Below are 19,835 nucleotides of genomic sequence, written 5' to 3'. Positions count from 1 at the left end.
TGAGGTCAAAACATTTTTAATTAAAAAAAAAAAAAAAGAACAACTAATTTGTAAGAACACCAGTCCTCCAATCTGTCACATTTCACTTTCACACCAACACACATATTCAGTCACTCAGACAACGTGATAGACACCTACTGCACCTTTGGAACAAAAACATGCCGACTGATTTGACATTAATAAACACATCCTAGATTTATACAATCCAGTGTAGCATGGATGCATAAAGGTTTGTTTTAACTTAAAAGGACCACACTGGTGATTGTGCCGATTTTAGCACATCACAAATAATGCTAACCATTTCCAAATACTGGATTTAAGAAAATCAACTTGCACCGATTTATCCTTGCAAAACAAATGGCATTACTGAAACCAATTGCTGCCTGAAAATTAGATAATCAACGATGAAAATGGTTAGCAGTAACGGAAAGTATAAATGATTTGTACGTACTGTGCTAAAACATGCAAAACCACTAGAACAGTCCTTAAAAAAAGAGCTTACAACGGCCCCCATAGCAATGAAGGTTATTCAGCATTTGAGCCTTGAACAGCACACAGGGATGTGAGCAAAACAAACTGAAGGAAAATTATTATGTGAAGCAACAGTTTATCACTATTTACAAATGAATCAGAGGCAGAGAAACAGCAATTCCTCCTCTACAAAGAAGCAATCACATCCCTGAGTACAGTGTTTGTTATTCCTATCATCTAGATTCACTGCTGTGTGACCAGCTATTATCATCAAGTCCTTTCTGGCCGGCTCTGTCGATCACAATAGTGCAGCACAGCATCGCTCCCGAGTTTCTCCTGACCCAAAGTCACAAAGAAGAAGGCTCACATTGAACATTAAAGAAGCCTCAGCAGCAGTCATACTGCTGCAATCCAGGCACAGCAAAGTACCGTAAGCAAGTTTGGAGACCTGCAGTGGCATTAAGTGAATAACAGCCCTACAGCATCATGGACAGTCAAAGACTTGTTTCATCCATTCCCTCAGAGTGGCACATGGGAGCAGCATGCCAGTGTTAGCCGATATTTCTAGATACATCATTATCTCCTTATTAACAAAGCCTCGTTAGCATGGAACCCCTTCCTCCTCTTCCTTTGCTTTCTCCGTCTTCTCCTCCTCTTCCTTCACATCTTTGTCTTTGCTCTTTTTGTGTTTCTTTTTCTTGTGTTTGTGCTTGTGCTCCTTTTGTTCTCCCTCTTTGTCCTGGTTGGCGTGCTTCTTGTGCTTCTTGTGTTTTTTATGCTTCTTGTGTTTCTTCTTCTTCTTGTCTCCCGTGGTGGTGGTGGCTGCCGAGCCGCTGTGGTTGCTCTGGGATGGGCTGGAGGGTTGGCTGGCGGACTGACTGGCGCTGCCGCTCCTTCCTCTTTCCGTCTCCGAGCCTTCGCCTTCGCTGTAGTCGGGCACAAAGGCCGCCTCGTCTGTCTCGCGGCCCAGGTCAGAACACAACCGCTGTCTCCTGGGCTCTGGGCCACGACCCTCCTCTCGTCCTCCTCCACCTCGGCCTTCTGCAGCTCTCTCCTCCTTCCCCGTCGCTCCTCGCCCCTCATCTCTTCCTCCACCTCTCCCCTCCTCTCTTGCTGCAGCTCTCCCTTCCTCTCGTCCTCCTCCTCCTCTCCCCTCGTCCCTCACAAGTTTTATTTTGGTTGGTTTATCAGAAATTGTCTGTGCCGTCCTGCCACCTTTACCCTCTTCCCTCGCTGCTCTCCCTTTCTTCTCTTCCCTCACTACTCCTCCTCTCTTCTCCTCCCTTGTAGCCTCCTTGTGGCCTTCAGCCTTGACAGGTTTAGGTGCTTCAGTCTGCCCCTCTCTGCCTCGGGCCCTCTGTGCCACCGGTGAGGGCTCCTTGGGTGCACTAAGTCCGTTTTCCTGGCCTTCTTCATCATCCTCTCTCTCCCACTTGGAGCGAGGAGGAGCCTGAATGAGCGGCGGCTCCTCCCTGGCCGGGCTGTGTGCCGGGCTGACGCTCGGGCTGCGGTCACGGCTGTTCACGGGGCTCGATGGGGGCTGCTCTGCAGGTTTGGTGGATACACTCTTCTGATCTTTGTCGGAGTCTCGCTTTGTTTCTTGAGTTGACCTAGTGCTGAGGGAAAAACGGACATGTTTAAAAGGGTACTGCACCGATTAAGCATTGCACTCCTACTACACAGTCAGACACATGATGGACAGTTTAAAACAAAAATGATCAAAATCGAACCAGAGAGATCACCTTTTTTTATTCCACGCGTTGTTCTTCCTTGTGAAAACCTGCTGCCTACTTTATCGACAATGCAACTTCGCCGCTGACAGTTCGTTGGGTGTTTTATGCTTGTAGCAGCAAATGTAGCCTCGGGGCCTCTAGCCTCCAGCAGAGAAGAGGAGCGGGTTACAGGTCTGGTAAACTCATGTCTTGTTATAAATGAGAAAATATTCTCCATTTTCAGACTTGAGCCCCAACCGACACCGACTCAAGTGACAACACTTGAGGCAATTTATCTGACTTCATGCAGCTCCCTCTGGAGCCACAAAAAGCTTTATACAACTTTTTAACACATATTTGAAGTGTAAAATCGCTTAAAGGTGGTCAAGGATCATCACTTTGTTGTGTACAATTAATCCTCTAAACACAATAACCACGAAGGCTGGGTATACAAATCACTTCAACAAAACATTCTAGTCCAGTTTTTGTTGGCAGAAAATTCACATTTTATTTGACTTTAGTCATTACTTTTAGTCAGACTGTTTTCTCTTAATTTTGTCAGCTATTTTTTTTTTTATTTAGTCTTAGTCCTATGTCAGATGTCCTTTTTTAGTCATCAGATTATATTGACTATTTCAGTCAATCTAGTCTCGCCAAAACCAATCATTTTAGTCAAACTTATTTCACATAATTTATCTGAGCATTATCTGATGAAAATCACTGGTTGAATGATTAAGAATGCAGCTTTGCAGTTACTCAGAGTCCTCCTGACTGTGCTCATTAGTGATCTACAGTTCAGTCACACCCACCCGGCCTGTTATGAGAGCCAATCTGCACCGCTAAATATGCAAAAATATGCCTTAATCAACCCAAACCCAACTCAACCCACAACCCGCCAACTTTATGCATTATAGCAGCACAATTGTCAGGACTGAGGTCTGAGACAAGAAGGACAGAGACGGAGAGTGGCCGAGAGGGGAAGAGAAGGTGGAAGGTGACGAAAATAAAGAGAGATTTTAGTAAAGATTTTTTATTTTTCAACCTACATTTTAGTATCACTTTTGATATCGTCACCGTTAGTGTTTAGTGACGTCGGTGCCGTCTTTATTGTATCAGTCATGGGAAAAAAGGTTGTTGACGAACATATTTTTTCATCGTTTTATCGCGTTCAATTTGACAGCCCTATAAAAAATAGATGAAATATTTAAAAATGAAAACTCAAATTGTCTCTAAGTAACCGAGGCACAACGGACTCACCTAGTGGCGCTAACGGTATGGCTCACCAGAGCCTTTCGGCTGATCCTGGGTTTGGTCTTCACAACAGGCTGCTCACCATCTTTCACTGCTGGAAGAGAAGGAGGGAGGAGGAAAGGAAACACGGGTTTAATCGATGCTCAATTATATGGCACAAGACAAAAATCGAAGTTATCATCTCTTCAAACATGCGTGCACACATACAGAGATTCAAATTACCTTCTCTGTGAGCAGCAGCTGGTTTCTCTCCGGAGGGGACACTCCTCTCCGTTCTGTCCTTGGACACACTCCTGGGAAATAAGATTAAGATATAATTACACATATTCACCACTGTGTTTACAGAACCACTATATATATATATAACCACTATACTATATTTTCTTTCAATCATGGATATGGGTGGTGGTTTGACAAGCGGCAGGGAAACAAATGTAACAAACCTGTCAGATTTAGCTGATCGTTCTGACCCTTCGCCTTTCTCCTTAGAGGATGTGCTCGGCTTCTCCTGAGTGTCTGTCAAGCTCTTTGAGACGGCTGTTTTCTCTGCGATGGTCATTTTATCCAGAGAGACAGACCTTCCTCCTGAACTGGAGCTCTTTCGCTCTGTCCTCACCGACCTCTCTCCTTCGGCGTCTCTCTCCACTGTAACGGCTATCTTCTGTGAGCCCGAGACCCTGTCCTTCTCTCTGTCAGGCGCCGTGCCTCTGTCTCTCTCTCTCTCTCTGTCTCTCTCCCTGTCTCTCTCTCTGTCTCTCTCCCTGTCTCGATCTGATCCTGAAGCTCTGTCTCGCTCTCTGTCCTGTCCTGAGCTTCGGCTCTGCTCTCTGTCCTGTCCTGAGCTTCGGCTCTGCTCTCTGTCTGAGCCCTGCAGTCTCTCTCCAGCACTTCCTGGTCTCTCTCTGGAGACTCCCTTCTCAGTAGATGCTGACCGCTCCTTTCTTCCAGCACCTTCTGCTGTGCTGCTGCTGCTGCTGGGCCGGTCTCCTTCAGAGGCGTTCGCAGCAGCTGATCGGTCGGACGTGGAGGTCGTCGTCTTCTCAGGACCCGACGGTGCTCTGTCTGAGGCTGCTGTCTCAGTGCTGCCTTTTCTCCCCAGGTCTCTGTTCAACTTGATCCTCCTCTGGGTCAGGGGCTTCACCTGTTTAGGGGCGAAAGCACATACATAAATGTTACAAGGGGGTTAAATCAGCACTTTCATGGGGATACATTTTGAAATGATAAGTTAATTAATGGCTATGATTTTTTATTTTATATTTAAGTAAAAATTCTCTGATTCCAGCTTCTTAAATGTGAATATTTTGGGGTTTCTTTACTCCTCTATGACAGTAAACTGAATATATTTGAGTTGTGGACACAGCAAGACATTTGAGGACAACATCTTGTGCTTTGGGAAACACTGATCAACATTTTTCACCATTTTCTGACATTTTATAGACCAAACAACTAATTTTATTAATTAAACAGATTAATCAACAACGAAATGAATTGCTAGTAGAAGCCCTAATTTGAATGTCACCTTGCACTGAAGGAAATTGTGATGTGATTGTGATTTTTTAAACATTTTTCTTTTATTAACTTTTTTTCCATTTTATAAACCATTATTCAATTAATTGGAAAAAATACAATGATTAATGAACCCAATTAATGAATGAATTGGTTTTTTTTTCTTCTATATTCTCTCAATTAATCAACTGGTCTATAAAAAGTCAGAAACGGTGAAATTGACATATTCCAACAGCTTGTTTTGTCCAAGCAACAGTCCAAACATATTCCATTTACAACCAAAGAAAACTAAGACAAACAGCAAATATTCTTATTTGAGAAGCTAAAAAAAGCAACTTCTTGGCATTTAACTTAACTAAGTAATCGCTAGTCCAAATTGTTGAAACTTAGTTTTCTGTCGATCGACTGATTGAAATTGAAATGTTTGTGACTGCAGGAGTCAATACTCTACAAGCTGTTCTAAGAAATCTCATGTACAAATTTATTTGCCAAATTATTAAATCTGACAATGAAGTCCTCAAACATAAGGTTTAGTACTAAACACTACCAATCCCAGCTGTGGAGACATTGGTATAGTTGTCTCTTCATAGGACACTGATTTATATTATTGTTAAACCATGAATATTTATTGTGCTTTTGTATGTAATTGATTAGGCTATATGTAATGTCTTGTCGTTTATCTGGACTCTGTGTCTGTAATAAAGTTTTGATTGATTGATTATTTCAGCTCTAATGAGAATACTCATTAGCTGCAGCCCTTCTGAAGGTGTGAAGTGACTTCGTTAATACATGAAAACAACATAATGAGTCTGATTATGAAAAAAAAGAATTGAAACCAGTTAATTGAGTTGATAAACATATCCATAAATCTTCGTCTTTTAAAACCACATATCTTTGCATACCGGTGTTTGAGGACTACACAAGCAACAGACCCACCTGAAAGTCCATGAGAGGTCTGATGAAGCCTCGATCGGTTTCTCCCCGGCCCATCTCACGGCTCCCCGGTATCGGGAGAAGACCAGGCCTGTCTGAGGGGGGTGGGAGTCTGTGGAGCGGGGGCTGATGAGACATGTGAGAGTGAGACATGACATCACCTCCGCCCCCGAGCCCATCTATTCTCCTCAGCTTTCCAGGGGGAGGTCCGAGCAAAGAGCGGCCCTCCTCTCCCATCCTCCTCCGACTCTCAGGGGAGGGAGGTCGGTGGAGTAATGGGAGTCCGTGTGGATGGGGGAGAGGGAGGAGACCACCGCTCTGTGGGAGATCTCTTCTCCCGCGCATGTCGTGGCTGGGTCGAGGGCCGTCATGAAGAGAGGGATGATGTAGAGGCAGGGTCTGAGAGGACAGTGGAGGGGTCTTAAGCAGGGCAGGCCTCACTGCAGAGCTTTTACCCTTATCCTTTCTAGGGGTCGTTGAGTTGGGGGCGTCTTCTGGTTTGGTTTTAATGGTCTTCAACGGTTTTGTGGCAGAGGAGGAGGAGGATGAAGAGTCTCTCTTTTTGGTCACCACTCCTTCTCCAGTCTTTTTCTTCACTTTGTCACTCTTTGCCTTCACGCCCTCTGTCTTAACTTTAGCTTTTACCTTTTGAGCCTTCTCTTTCTTAGTCTTATCAGACTGAGTCTTCGATGTTGACTTGGTTGAGGGTTTAGCGGGTGCAGCAGTGCTTTTAGAGGCCGGAGCTTTAGAGGTTGCGCCTCCAGCTGAAGCCTTTGAGGACACAGGGGACGTTTTTGTGAGTGAAGGGATTTCGTCCATAGGTTCGTCTCTGACAGGAGTAGCATCCCCTCGGTCTACTGACTGATGTGATGGCTCTGATTCGTCCCCAGTCCTCTTCTTTTTTACTTTCTTTGTCTTCAGGACTTTACTGCTGGACTTGGTCCCTGATGAGGAAGAGGATGGAGGATGGTGAGGGGGAGCCCCTCTCTCTTCTCTCCCTCTTCTTCCTCTCCCCTGGGGGGAGTAATCTCTAGATAATGGGGACATTCTGTCCCTCTCCCTGTCTCTGCTGCCACGACCTCTGTGATGCAGTGGGGGATGTTGGTTGTCATAGTCTTTGTAGTACTTGTTGTACCAGTCTGCGTACTCCTTCTCCCACTGTCTGTACCTTTCTCTTTCCCAGCGTTCGTTGCCTCCAGGACTTGGACCCTTCAGTTCATACGGTGGGAGCTCCCGAGGAGGAGGCTTTCGTGGACCGGGGCTGCGGGTCCGGAAGCCACCAGGGCCAGGGCCAGGGCCAGGGCCAGATCCGGGGCCAGGACCGGGGCCAGGGCCAGGGCCAGGGGAGCGAGACCTAGACCTGTAGGGTCCCGCTCCTTCTGCTCCCTCCCAGCCTCCTGGCCGGTAGGGGGGAGGAGACCGTGGTGAGCCAGAGCGTCGATACCCATAAGACCTTGAACGGGAGCGTGACCTCGACCGTGAGCGTCCATAACTGCGTCCATTGCGTCTAGTATATGGGGAGCGGGGATAAGACCGGCCATGGGAGCGTGAACGAGATCGACTGGGGGAATAAGAGTATGACCTGGATCTGGATCTGGATCTAGAGCGAGAGTAAGGAGAACGGCTGAATGGAGAGCGACTGTATGACCGTGATCTAGAAAAGGAAACGGTTGAGGAGACCAGAAAGAAACAAGGAGAGAAAGAAAGCAGATTAAGCAAAAAAATGGCTTTAAGGATTAAGAATATGTAATTAATGTAAAAACTAAAACCAATTTTGATACCTTGAGTAAGAAGGTCTTCGTCTCTTTGGTGCATTTCTGTACTTCATAAGCTCTTTGTGGAAGTCTTTAGTAAATTCATCCAGTTTGGATGTAACTCTGTGGACAGAAAGACAAAAACACTGAAACTTTCAAAACTACTCCAGTGTGAAACTTCAATCGTACATAAGAAATTAGTAGCTGTTGTAGCGGTTTGAAGGACAAAAATGAAAAAGAGACAACTCACGTGTCCTGTCGGTGGTGCCGCTGTCTGTAGAAATCTTCTTTAGAGAGTGGGGGCTGACCGAGGGGGGGTAGAGGGAGAAGAGGGGGCTGGGAACCAGGGGGAATCCAGGGAGGGTTGAGTCCTGGTGGTCCGGGTGCATAAACAGGCTGGGGTGGGTAACCCATGACAGGAGGGAGAAGGCCAGGACCAGAAGTGTACGGCGGGGGGTAGGGCTGTGGTGGCGGCGGCGGGTACATGGACGGAGCTGGGTACACTGGAGGAATAGGTGCTGGAGGTGGAGCTGTCTGGAGGTGAGGTGGGGGGTGATCTCCTCTACCTCTGTAAAACCTGGCGCAAAGAGAGGAACACAAATCATTGTGTGATTGACATATTACAATACAAACTTCAAATAGATCAGATAGTCCCTCAGACAGGTCGTACCTCTCCCAGGGTCTGCCTCCCCCTCTGTGAGGGTGGTGTTGCCGTGGCGGGGGTCCTAATAGAGCAGAGAGAGAGTTTGTTAGTTGCAGAATGTCGTTCCTTAAAGCTCACTTAATCTCCTTTAATGACCTAAATTAAACCTCTTACCTGGTGGATGAGGCGGCCTTATAGGTGGCGGGTGGTTAATAACAGTTAAATGGTAGTTCTGTTGGAGGAATCACAGAGAGAAAAATGTAGTTACCTCCCAGAGAAGTTACAGTTTCTATGTATGTGGTCAAAAATCTGTACGTTTTCAGTTCAATTTGGCACAAACTAATTATACTTCTTTTCGACAAATGCAACAACCTAGGGCAGGGCTGCCAAAAGCGGTGAGTTAAAGTGAAGATTCTGGCATGATAATCACATGCAGTTTTGTGCAAAAAACATGCAGTTTTTTTAATGAAGTATAAATGTGTTATTTTCGCCTATTTTAAAAATGGTGTTTTTGAATATTTCTGCATACTGGGGTCCCTAAACAGTCTTGAAAATGCATAAATTGGGTAAGACTGGAAATGAGTCCCCTGGATTAATATACAGTACCTACAACAGATATGGTTGCATTAATTGGTCTACATATATAAAAAAAAAACTAAGGTTATTGTATACAAGTTTACAATAAACATATGCATTCTTTATTTTAGGGACGGTCTAGGCTCTCTAAATATTGGTATTGTATTAGAGAAATAAACTTGTCAATCAAAAATATGTAATTTTTTTTCCCCTTCACATTTGTAAGATTATTATTATCAGTTATCGTCATCGGCCCTGAAATTCCTCATCGGTGCATCTCTTACAATAATACTTTTCATAAAGTGACTAAAGAAAAGGAAATAAATAAAAAACAGTTGATAATCTGCAAAGTCATGTTGAATATCTTGTTGGAATAAATGCTGTTAAAGGTCAGCGAGATGGATATAAAGCAGTACACCTTTATTCAGGTGTTCAAGGCAGACTCACATGTGATGCGCTCTCTGAGGGTCCTGATGAGTCTGGTGTCACAGTAGATTCTGGATCGGTCTCACTAAAACACAAACAGACACATTCGATTAGTAAAAATGGCTCTTCACTTCCTCAGTATGTGGTTTCATGTAGGTGTATAGACCGTATCTTAGACTAAACTTACCCCGGTGGGGGTGGTTCATTGTGGCTGCTGGAGTGCATAGGAGACTGGTGGTCCACCACAGGTGCAGGGGCTGGTGAATCAGCTTGTTCTTCAACAGCAGCAGCATGAGGAGGGGTAGGAGCAGAGGGAGCAACAGGAGCAGGAGCAGGAGTAGGTGTTGGTGCAGAAGCAGGGGGCGGGACCTGTACTGGAGGGGCAGTGGAGGGTGCGCTTGGAGGAGGAGGCTGAGTGATATTGGCCATCAGTGGGTCCTGCTGTCTTGAGTGCAGGGGCCTGACCAACTGAGGACGCGGTGGAGGCGGGGCTGCATTTTGGACCGGCTTGCGCACATGTTTGGTGTATCCTGTCTCATTCTTGAAGTTGTTCACAGCCTGCATGAAGAAAAACAGATATCATGCATTTTTCTAGTTTTGCTTTGAGCTCAAGTAAAATTAACCAAAAAAGCGTCACATCAAAATGCATGCAGAGGGTTACCTGTCGAAGAAACTTGTTGGCAATAAGATTATCAGGTGAAACATCCGACTGTTTGCATGTGAAGCAGGTGTGCTCCTCGGAGTCCAACAAGGCCGTCCTGATACCTGAAAGCAAACAGTCCTTAATTAGACAAAAGCTCAATTTCATTTGACAAACAAACAAATAGTGGTGGGGTGACTCATCGACGTCGTCGATTACGGAAATACGTCAATTTCCATAAAGCGCATCACAAGAAGTACAATGGCTGCGCCCAGTCAAAACATGGATTCTCCCAGAGAATAAGCTGCAGGTAAAAAAAAACCTCACCCACAAAGTGTGGGAGTATTTTAGACAAGAGACCCAACAATGCCGTGCTCTGCAAACTCTGCAAATTAGAAATGGCTCATCCCAGCAGCACAACTGTTAAGCACAAACATTAAAGCATCCCGGCGCGCTTCATTGAGACTGCAGCAAGACAGCGGTTAATTTTTTGTCCCCACCTAAGCACGATATTCTAGGATTATCAACCTGCAGAACGTGTTTCTGTAAGTAGCAGTCACTTAATATTGATTTTCTAAATGTTTCTTCATCCCCCGTTATAGTAACATAAATCGGGAAATAAATAATTGTTTGGTGCAGCCTTTTAAACAAACGAAAGACTCATGAAAATAACTTCCCCTCAACCTAAATGGTCTACACATATTTGAGAGCATTATTTTCAATTTGTTTTCAAGAGTGACTTTCGACTTTCCAAGAGATTGAGCGTGAAATCATTCCAATACACAGTGGAACATAAAAATGAGTTTTCAACAACTACTCAAAATGCAGCATGTCCTGGGGCTGCTCTGCTCTAAAGGCCACTGCTGATTAAATGGGTATTTCCACCATTTCGCAGTGGATCTTTCCCTAAACGTCTGTTTGTGCAAAATGAACACTTGAAAACACATATGTGGCAGGACCAAAACACAGAGTGTAATATATTTGAGATAATGTTGTGATTGGTTAAGACTAGTTTGTACTCCCTACTTTTAATTTATTTTATTTTTTTTTTAGTCCTGTACTAATTGAGATTTTTTTTACTACTAATGCACATTACAAATAAGAACTCACACTCATCGCAGTAACTGTTTCCACAGCAGGGTATGACTACGGCGTCCGTCATCAGGTCGTTGCAGATTGGACACAGGAGTTCATCAGGGATTGGGTCTGCATCGTCCTCAGATGATGACTGGTCGTGTGGAACAAACGGAGGGCGTTCCTTCTTCCCCTGTGCATATGCCTCCCTGTATTAACAGAGATTTGTTTTTTTTTAGTATTGAAAGCTGTGTTATTAGCAAAAAGAAAGCAGGAACAGTTTGTTTGTGTACACCGATACAAAATGAGTTATGACAAATATGACACTACTTTATGTGCTATACAAGTATACTAAACAGTGTGTATGTCCTTGGTTGACACGTACGCATCTATAGCAGGTATAGCATATTCTCCAGTGCTGGTTAACATGGCTCCCTTGGTGCCCGGCTCTGCTTTCACCATGAAGCTCTGAGGGATACCCTTGCTAATCCTTACTGGCTTGGGACCCTCCACACTCTTATCCTGGACCTGAAAACATAAAACAAAAAAAAAAACAAAAAAATCAAACAAAAAGCTAACATTATTACTTTCTTTGAAGTTAACCTGCAACATAGTAGAAATGACCACCACTGACTGTGAACATCGAATGATACATGATAATTACCATCAGCAAGGGGCATTGCCGAATGTAGTGACCAGCCTTTCCACAACGAAAGCAGGTGTAGTGAGCAGGTGGCGGTCCAACTGCCTTCTTGGAGTAACTATAGAAACAAGTTCAATGCATTTTAAAAAACTACATACAGCCAAATAAAACACGGAACAAAAATCAGACTTTAATCAAGTATAACAACACAATGTTTATATACTAACTGTATGGGGTCATATTCATGATTGGACTGAGACATCATGGCTTTAATCTTGTCTTCCTCTGATGCATTAGCGTCAACCAGGTTAGCAGTCTAAAACACATAATGGAGACAGGGAGAAAAAAAAAAGATAAAAGGAGGACGTCAACCCCGCAAGATAAAAGGAAACGTCTATTCAACTTAGGAAATATTTTCTGGAAGTACAGCCAGCATGTACAGAAGTAGTACCTTGGCGAGTTGGGCGAGTGACATAGATGGAGAAGAGTCAGTCTGCAGGAGAATCAGAGTAGATATTAAAGGTTTTAACATGATATCTAGTACACATACAGTGGAAGATAAGAGCCCAGATAGTTCCCCACCACATCTGTGTCCAGTCCCTCAAGAGTCTCCATCTAAGTCCAAAATTAAAGTCTTTGTTGAGGACTGAGTGCATGAAATAATGCAGGTATACGAGTGAGCATTTCAATCATGACATGCTTTGTTAGGCTGGTGCTCAACGTTCATCCTTCTACGGACAACATCGAGTCATTATAAAATACGTAATGTTGTGAAAGCCTTATCGAGTTCTGTCTATTCAGAGCGGTTTATATTGAAGAGATCTACATTGTTTGGAGAATAATTTAAGAATTACCCAAACAGAGGAAAGTAATCTACAGATAAGATGATTTCAAAAAAGGAAAGAGTTAACAGTTGTCTGTTAATTAAAGGTGCTAAATTCCAAATTCAGAGCATATCTATGATTGAGGGATTGCCTCCACACGGCTCTCAACATGGCGACGGCTGAGCCAGCAGCTAACGATGCCATGGATGTATAAACAGAAATGGATACAGCGTTGGTGGCGGGTACCCATTCATTCGTATGAGAGTTGCTCAGTGGCGCATGAAGCCAAAATGGCTCGACTGCCGAGTGATAAAGTACCCGGATTTTCCGGCAATCTTCCGCATCCATTGGACCCATAGAGCAGACGCAGTAGCGTTTCCTTTAACTCCGCCTCCCAGCCCTCGCTCCAGCCTCGGTCTGGGTCTCATTCACATGAACGGAGGAAGGAAAATAACTCTGGATTTGGCTATTAGTGCATTTTACAACTTTTAGGGCCTAATGATTTAAATAAGGGATATTCAAGTCTTCAAAAAAAAAGTTTTATCTCCTGAGTTACAGGCGTCTCTTTCCCAATGTAAATCTATGGGAAAAAGTATTTTTGGGCCCAATAGCATCACATGACGGACACGGAAGTTGTAGTACCGCCGTTTGACCACTACGAAAATTGGCGTCACAGCCTGACGCTCTTCCTGGGGGCTTGTACGGGGCTAACAGCAGTGCAAACAATGGCAACAGTGCTGATTGAGCTAACAGTGTTAAAATAGGGGCGAACCGAAGGGTGGGTGTTAAGCAAGATTTATGCTTCATTGTTTCGTGTGGGCCGCAAGTGTCCGTACAGCCAAAGTGATGTCACTCGATCAGACATGGCCTTTCGTGTGGGTTCTGTGCGGCATTTTTTCACCTGTCTGTGCACATCCAACATTTTCTAACTACTCGGATGGGCGTAGAAAATTGAGAACTTTGAGGAGCTTTAAGGAATGTCAGTTTGCCGTGAGGAGAAACCCACGCGGAGTATAAAAGATCCAAACGTCCATCTTTGCGGAAAGTATAACCGAAGCTTCTCGCTTCCGTGACAACAATGTGGGTTTGGACAGCGGCATCAGTGGTAACCGCTGTATGAGTGGCGTGCAGAGCAGCGTCGATAAGCTAACCTGTGGGGCACACACACACTGGGACTCGCATGCACACGCGGCCGACTACGTAAACGAAGCGCAGAGAAGCTCAGATTACAACACGCACAGAGGGAGAGCGACTTCATTCTCTGCTCAGGTAGACATTACTCCTCTATATCTTTACATAGCAAAAAGTTGTTTGCTGCTATATTAATGCTCTGAATGTCGAATTTAATACCTTTAAGTTGCTCTACTTTCTAAAAAATGTATCAGTGCTGAAAATAATGCCTATTCACTGGCCAGGTGACATACAAGTATTACAGCTCATATACAAAAAGCAACTTGTGCATTTAGCTTCAAGTTTCAAAAAGTTACCCTAAATTTAATGAACATTCAACAAGTAAACTTGTACTCCAACTACTCTTCCGTATTTACAAGTCTAGACCTGCTTATATTCTGAGCCTTAGAGTTATAACTATGGTAATGTCCAAGAGCATCCGCTTAAACACTTCAAACCGTCCTCACTATTTGGGCACCATCAGCAAATTCAAATGCACACTACTGGCACATCCGTCTGCAGAGAACCTAAAGCTTCTCCTGCTACGGTAGGGAGAGGGCGATTTCCTCAAAAGGAATACTTGACATTTAATTTTAGCAAGCAGTTTCCCTTCACCAGGCCACAGGGATTTAAGTTTTTTGCACCGACTTGTCAAAAGAGGTTGTCATAGCTGTTAGAAGCTTTCATCAAAATCAGTTCAAGACGGCTTTCTGTAAACTAATGAGCTTGCAGGGAGTGGTGCCAAGCTGTTTCAATAAGAAATGCAAACACTGTAAAGTGTCAAATATTTAGAGCTGATAAGACAAATGCAGTACCCGATGAAGAAAACAGAAACTACCAAGAGTTGTCAAGTGTTCCTTCAAAGTGTTCCCTAAAACAACCCCTACACCACTAGACTGAAGGGTGAAAGCAAATAGAGGAACGTTTCTAATGCAGGTCAGGAGTCACTGAACCACGAGAATTGAGTCTCATGCAAAATATGCAAAATAGAGTCATATTTTACAATGACAAACAAAACGGCTGCTCTGCCTAATTCTTGTGAACATTTTCTTAAAGTAAATAAACAAGTGGGCAGGGTGGGTTGTCCGTCATGATATGCAGGGCTCGAAGGAAAGACTGGGTATTGCAGAATGCTGTGGAGGGAACACACAGGGATCTGGTATAAAGCGGTTCTGACACTGAACCACTGAAGAACTTTATTGACAGGTTCTGCAGCTTACAGCTCACAGGACACACTACACCAGTGTACTTCTCACTGCAGCAGCCATGGAGGGCCACCAGAGATTTGACAAGATATTTACTTTACTGATAATGTGTCATGTACTTTGTGATCATGTCACAACATTATACGTCAGCGGCCAAGGCACAGCATCTCCCGTATCAAAACTAGCTTCTTACTGATCCCCCAAACCACAGTTGTAACAATACAAGTTGAACTAATACCTGCTTCTTTGTAAAACAGTCACTTGGGAATCTAAATTAATTCAAAGCATTTAACTTATCAGGATGAAATCTGTGAGCTTTAAAGGTTTAAGGGTTATGTGCAGTCCATACTCAATGCAGAATAGAACATCTTCATGGAGAAATTGTACAAGACAAAACAATTGACATTGGCAAATGTTACTCAACAACAGAGTTAAGTATATTAAAGTTTAGCAGGGTGAGCTTTCAAAAATAAAAACCACTGGCGAGTCTCTTCCACTCACACAACTTTAGTCTTGTAATTGTAATCAAAGTTAATTACAATCAATCCCAGCCACACTTAACTTCACTGGGTTCTTAAACCACATTAAAATATTTTCACAGAAAATAAAATGACAATGAATTATCAATAAAAAAATACCATATTTTCCTTTTACAAACCCCTTTAAAATACATTTGCCTGGCCTTAAGCAGGCTACAGTACCATTTCATTATGAAATACAGTCATTAACAGTTTAAATTATTTCTCAAACCATTATAAAGAGGCAACAGTTCAACAATTGGTCAGAGCATTAAAAAACAATGGTGGCTAGTCTGTTGTTTCTCATCTTAACCTCATCTCATTCAGCAAATTTAAATCTGCTTATTTCAAAACAGAAACCCAGGGGGTTTATAGAGAGAAACAACAAACTATTTTAGCTGTGGTGACTCCAGGAAACCCTCCCAAATAGACATCAAATAACACATAGAGGTTGAGATCTCAACACAAATGTAGCCAACACACAGTGAACAGAGGATCCACACGACTCAATCATTGCTGACAGAATGTTCTCAAGAAAGGTGACTAAAGCCAGAAAGAGGGGGAGAGGAAGAGAGGTGAGAGGAGGAAGAGGAAGAGAGAGTGTTGATTTTGGGTTTGTTTTACATACGGGTCTAGAAGATCCCACCACAGCTGTGTCAGAACGATCTCTGCAGAAACAAACAGAGCAGAAAGATACAATCAGTTGTTGACATAACTCAAGAGCAAACTTACAACCGACTTCAGGACAAAGTTTTCAACTATAAAGCCCCCCACACATGATCAGAGGTATAATTGCTCTGCGCCAGCTGTGCCTTTGTTTCCCTATGGGGAGAGCGGTGCTGCATGATTTGGCGGAAGCGCTACCCTTGGCATGGTGCACCGTTCAAAATAGCCACCGAGCACTGCGCTCAAAGTTCAAAATATTTCAACATCGACCTCGGTTGCCGCTGACCTTTCAAAGTGCAACCAATGAGATAACAGCTGCAACTGTTGTTGTTGCCTAGAAACAGTGAATGATGTTCCTTGTGCACTTTTTGATAACATTTTGTACCTGCGCTGCGCTTTGCCTCTGCCCCCTACCTTGCGGTGAGCAAATTTATTATCAATTTATTACACCAGATCAGGCAGAGCTGCGAAAACGCCAGTCCGTCCCATTCATTTCAGTTGGGGTAGTGCGTTTTTGGTATTGTGGTGGTGGGGACCGCAGGGGGTGCTGAAAAACCCCAGTGACCTGCAGTGAAAAGTTGAAAGAAAAACGCAACTAGACGTCACGCTGCGGTGGCCAATCATGTAACCGTCAATCCTGAGCTGTACAACTCAGCCATGAGAATAAAAGACGTTAATCGCTGTGCAGTCACTTGGTGTTAAATGGGCCATTTAATGATACTCCCACACTGCCGCATAACCCTGCATTGAATCGCGGTAATGATTTGGTGTGAATGCAGCCTGACTGTTTATAGAAATACCTCTGATCTCTACTTGAAAGAAAACATTGAATGTAGTGCAAATCTATTCAAGACTTATTATCAACTATGACTAATTATTAACGACTGTACTGCTCAATCATGATTCCAGTAATCATTTTATATTTTAAGTATACTTACACAATGAACGTCCTGCCAGCAGGCTTTACTCCACCAAGCGGAGTGCGGCGGACGATCACGGACGAGTGTTTCGGGATGTGGACTTCGTCATCTGTGTACTCTACAAAACATGGAACAACAAATTATAAGAAACATAAAACACTGTTCAGTCGAATACAAAGCACAGTAACCTGGGTCCAGACAACTAAACACATGTATAAAGTAAATCAGATGTGTACAGTGTACATGTGAATTTACTACGGCTTACATTGTCTAACAATCTCAACTAAGGCTGTGACAAATATAAGAGTAACCAACGAATTGATACAAACCCCAGTTTTCTTTTTGTAAAATTGGGTAGTTGATCCCCGTAGTATTAGAATATTAGTATTTAGGGCTGCCAAAAATTATGTTTGAATATTCGTTCTATAGAAACACATATGTTCAAACCATTGTAATATCTACTTTAGCGCATTATGTCCATGACACCAGCAATGCTGCACGACGCAGCGCGTTGCACCATTTTGATCTGAACTTTTGTGCTTGACCTAACGCTACATTTAAGTTTCAATAAAGGAAAGTGACGTGTGACTCTCGTCATGTGGTGCATTTAGTGCAAGTGAGGCAGACAGCTATGGCAGGACTGTTTTTCTTTCCACAATCGAATATGAATTTTCATATTTGAATATCTGGGGGTTTTATTATTCATATATATATATATGAACAATACACTGACAGAAAATGTATCTGCAGCTATTGGAAAAAAACAAACTATTTTAAAAGGAATAATCCCTGATATTCATTGGTTACAGCTTCTCCTGGGTGTTTCTATTTCTGGTCTTCTGTAATGTAATCTGATATATTGAGGGTTTTTGGACTATTGGTCTGCCAAAAAAAGCAATCTGAAGACGCCACCTTGGGGCTTTGGGGATGTCTTTCTGATGTCTTATGGACCACATAATTAATGGGTTTCCATAATAATGGATAATGGGTTTTTAATAATAATGGGTTTTCATAATAATAAATGGAGAACACAATTGGCAGATTCATTAACCAACCCTGAAGTGGTGTATCACACTATATAACCTCAACATATAGCCTTGACACATTTCACCAGTCTTACTGTAAAGAGAGAGGAACATTTCCATCATCTACTGTTGTTTATTCCCTAATACAATGGAAACATGTTCGTGACACATGTTGTAAAACGTGTGTCAGCTGATCACATACCTTCTCGAGTCTGCGCATTGGTGATCTGCAGGTCGCAGTCTGTGGCCTTGAGGCGCTCTCGGCCCATAATCTGCCTTTTAAGCTCGTTGAGGGTGATATGCAGCCCATCGAAAGTGACTGTGTTGTAGTCCAGTTTGGAAGAGAATTTATAGTGAACACACGACATTTTTGAACAGGTACTAAGCACTTAATCAAGCACAAAGGGGGAAAAAACACAGGCTCTGGTATATGATAACAAAATAAAAACAGCGTCAACACTGAACACAACTAAATCTGGTGACTTTTAATAAGGTCTTTATATATATTGTAGACAAAAGGAGGTGGAGTTGGAGGGTGTAAAGGGGGGTTAGGGTTCAGCTCGCAAAGATGACGAAAGAGTCCTTTGTGTTATTGCCAAAGAAAAATAAGCGAGATGATGAGAGGCCAGTGTGCCTCCTCCTGAGAGGCCAGTGTGCCTCCTCCTCAGTTCTTTACAGTCCCAGAAAACACAACAGGAGTGTGCCACCAAATCCAAGACAGTCCATGCAGGCAGCACAAAGTATAAGTAAGATGTGAATGAGGACAAGTCCGTCGTGAATTGTCTTTGTTTGGGTGGAAATGGAAAGCCCGTGGCCGCTGCTGCTGCGCTACAACAAGCCGCGGGGTGGTAGTGCGGCGGCTAACAGCGGGGCTGGGTTTCCACAGCAACAGTCCGTCAATGTTAAGCCTTCTTTGGGTCAAGTTCTTACCCTACCAAGCTCCACAAGAGTCCACAAAACTGGCTTCCGCAACGAGTCCACAAATGTTAAGATACTATTCTGAAATCTAGTAATTAAATGCTGAATTAGCTAGTTAGCTAATGTCAAGGCTAACATGCTACACCTCGAGATTAGCTAACGTTAGCTCAATATGAAAACACCACATGCTAACAGAAGCTAACTATGCTAACAATGTTGCCATCGTTACTTAGATTAATCTAACCAATCCACCGGTTTAGGCGGTCCGGACGCAAAGGTTCCTCTTCAGGACACGGCTATTTTCCAACCACGACAAAGTTGAAAGTTGTGTATCCCATATTTAATCTTCAATTTATATCCGTAAAATCCATCCCGAGGTCCAAACTGCTGCTCTCTCCTCGCTGTTTCATCAAAATGGCGGGTAGCCGGAACCGGATGTAGCGAGGGTTCTTCTTCCAGAGAGGTTTTTTAAATGACAGTATCCATGGCAACAGCAGAAAACGTTAAAAACATTTACATACAAAGGAAGCATTGCGAAAACATAAACAAAGAGATGTGCCAAACATAAAGAGGACAACAAAAATGAAACAAAACCAACATTAAATAATAATAATAAAAAAAAAATAAAAAAAAAAATAATAATAATAAAAAAACACAATAAAAATAAATAAATAAATAAATAAATAAATAAATAAATAAATAAATAAATAAATTAATAAATAAATAAATAAATTAATAAATAATAAAAAAGACCACACGAGAGTATGAAAAGTATGAAAAAGATTGGACAGGAGACACTGCTTCACAAGCCATCTCATCGTAACACCACATATATAATTCTATAGTTATGATTAAAAAAAAAATCAAAGTTTTACTGAAGAGTATTAAGACAAATGTTCAACAGTATAAAAAGACAAATGTTCAATTATACAGTTTGTTTTTTTTGTGGTCAAAGATGCA

General features: G+C 42.9%; 1 protein-coding gene across 3 annotated transcripts; it reads right to left on the bottom strand.

Moving 5' to 3' along the window:
- On the bottom strand, window positions 1-19,315 carry LOC119485317 (E3 ubiquitin-protein ligase RBBP6-like). 3 transcript variants are annotated; one of them, XM_037764821.1, is made up of 20 exons: window positions 18,160-19,315; window positions 16,951-17,050; window positions 15,975-16,014; window positions 12,081-12,122; window positions 11,857-11,945; window positions 11,651-11,747; window positions 11,372-11,514; window positions 11,023-11,195; window positions 9,934-10,037; window positions 9,460-9,830; window positions 9,294-9,357; window positions 8,445-8,502; window positions 8,298-8,352; window positions 7,878-8,204; window positions 7,655-7,750; window positions 5,877-7,527; window positions 3,878-4,575; window positions 3,657-3,727; window positions 3,441-3,528; window positions 1-2,087 (listed from the first exon to the last, which is right to left on the bottom strand). In XM_037764821.1, the coding sequence occupies exons 1-20, from the start codon at window positions 18,323-18,325 to the stop codon at window positions 1,073-1,075; spliced, it is 5,448 nt and encodes a 1,815-aa protein (XP_037620749.1). In that variant the 5' UTR covers window positions 18,326-19,315; the 3' UTR covers window positions 1-1,072. The 3 variants fall into 3 exon arrangements, with proteins under 3 accessions (XP_037620749.1, XP_037620750.1, XP_037620751.1); XM_037764822.1 differs by having other exon boundaries at window positions 3,441-3,525; XM_037764823.1 differs by lacking the exons at window positions 1-2,087; window positions 3,441-3,528; window positions 3,657-3,727; ... (12 more) ...; window positions 11,857-11,945; window positions 12,081-12,122 and having other exon boundaries at window positions 14,779-16,014; window positions 18,160-19,313.
- Between the last annotated feature and the right edge of the window lie 520 nt (window positions 19,316-19,835).

This window comes from Sebastes umbrosus, chromosome 3, assembly GCF_015220745.1.
Source record: "Sebastes umbrosus isolate fSebUmb1 chromosome 3, fSebUmb1.pri, whole genome shotgun sequence".
NCBI lineage: Eukaryota > Metazoa > Chordata > Actinopteri > Perciformes > Sebastidae > Sebastes > Sebastes umbrosus.
This window is presented reverse-complemented; position numbering and strand designations above follow the sequence as displayed.

Excerpts from the sequence above, each read along its gene's own strand:
- LOC119485317 (XM_037764821.1), bottom strand. The coding sequence starts at position 18,325 with ATGTCGTGTGTTCACTATAAATTCTCTTCCAAACTGGACTACAACACA. Across the intron at positions 10,038-11,022 it reads AAACAGTTACTGCGATGAGT|GTATCAGGACGGCCTTGTTG; the intron begins GTGAGTTCTTAT and ends GTTTGCTTTCAG. Across the intron at positions 3,728-3,877 it reads CGATCAGCTAAATCTGACAG|GAGTGTGTCCAAGGACAGAA; the intron begins GTTTGTTACATT and ends CTTATTTCCCAG.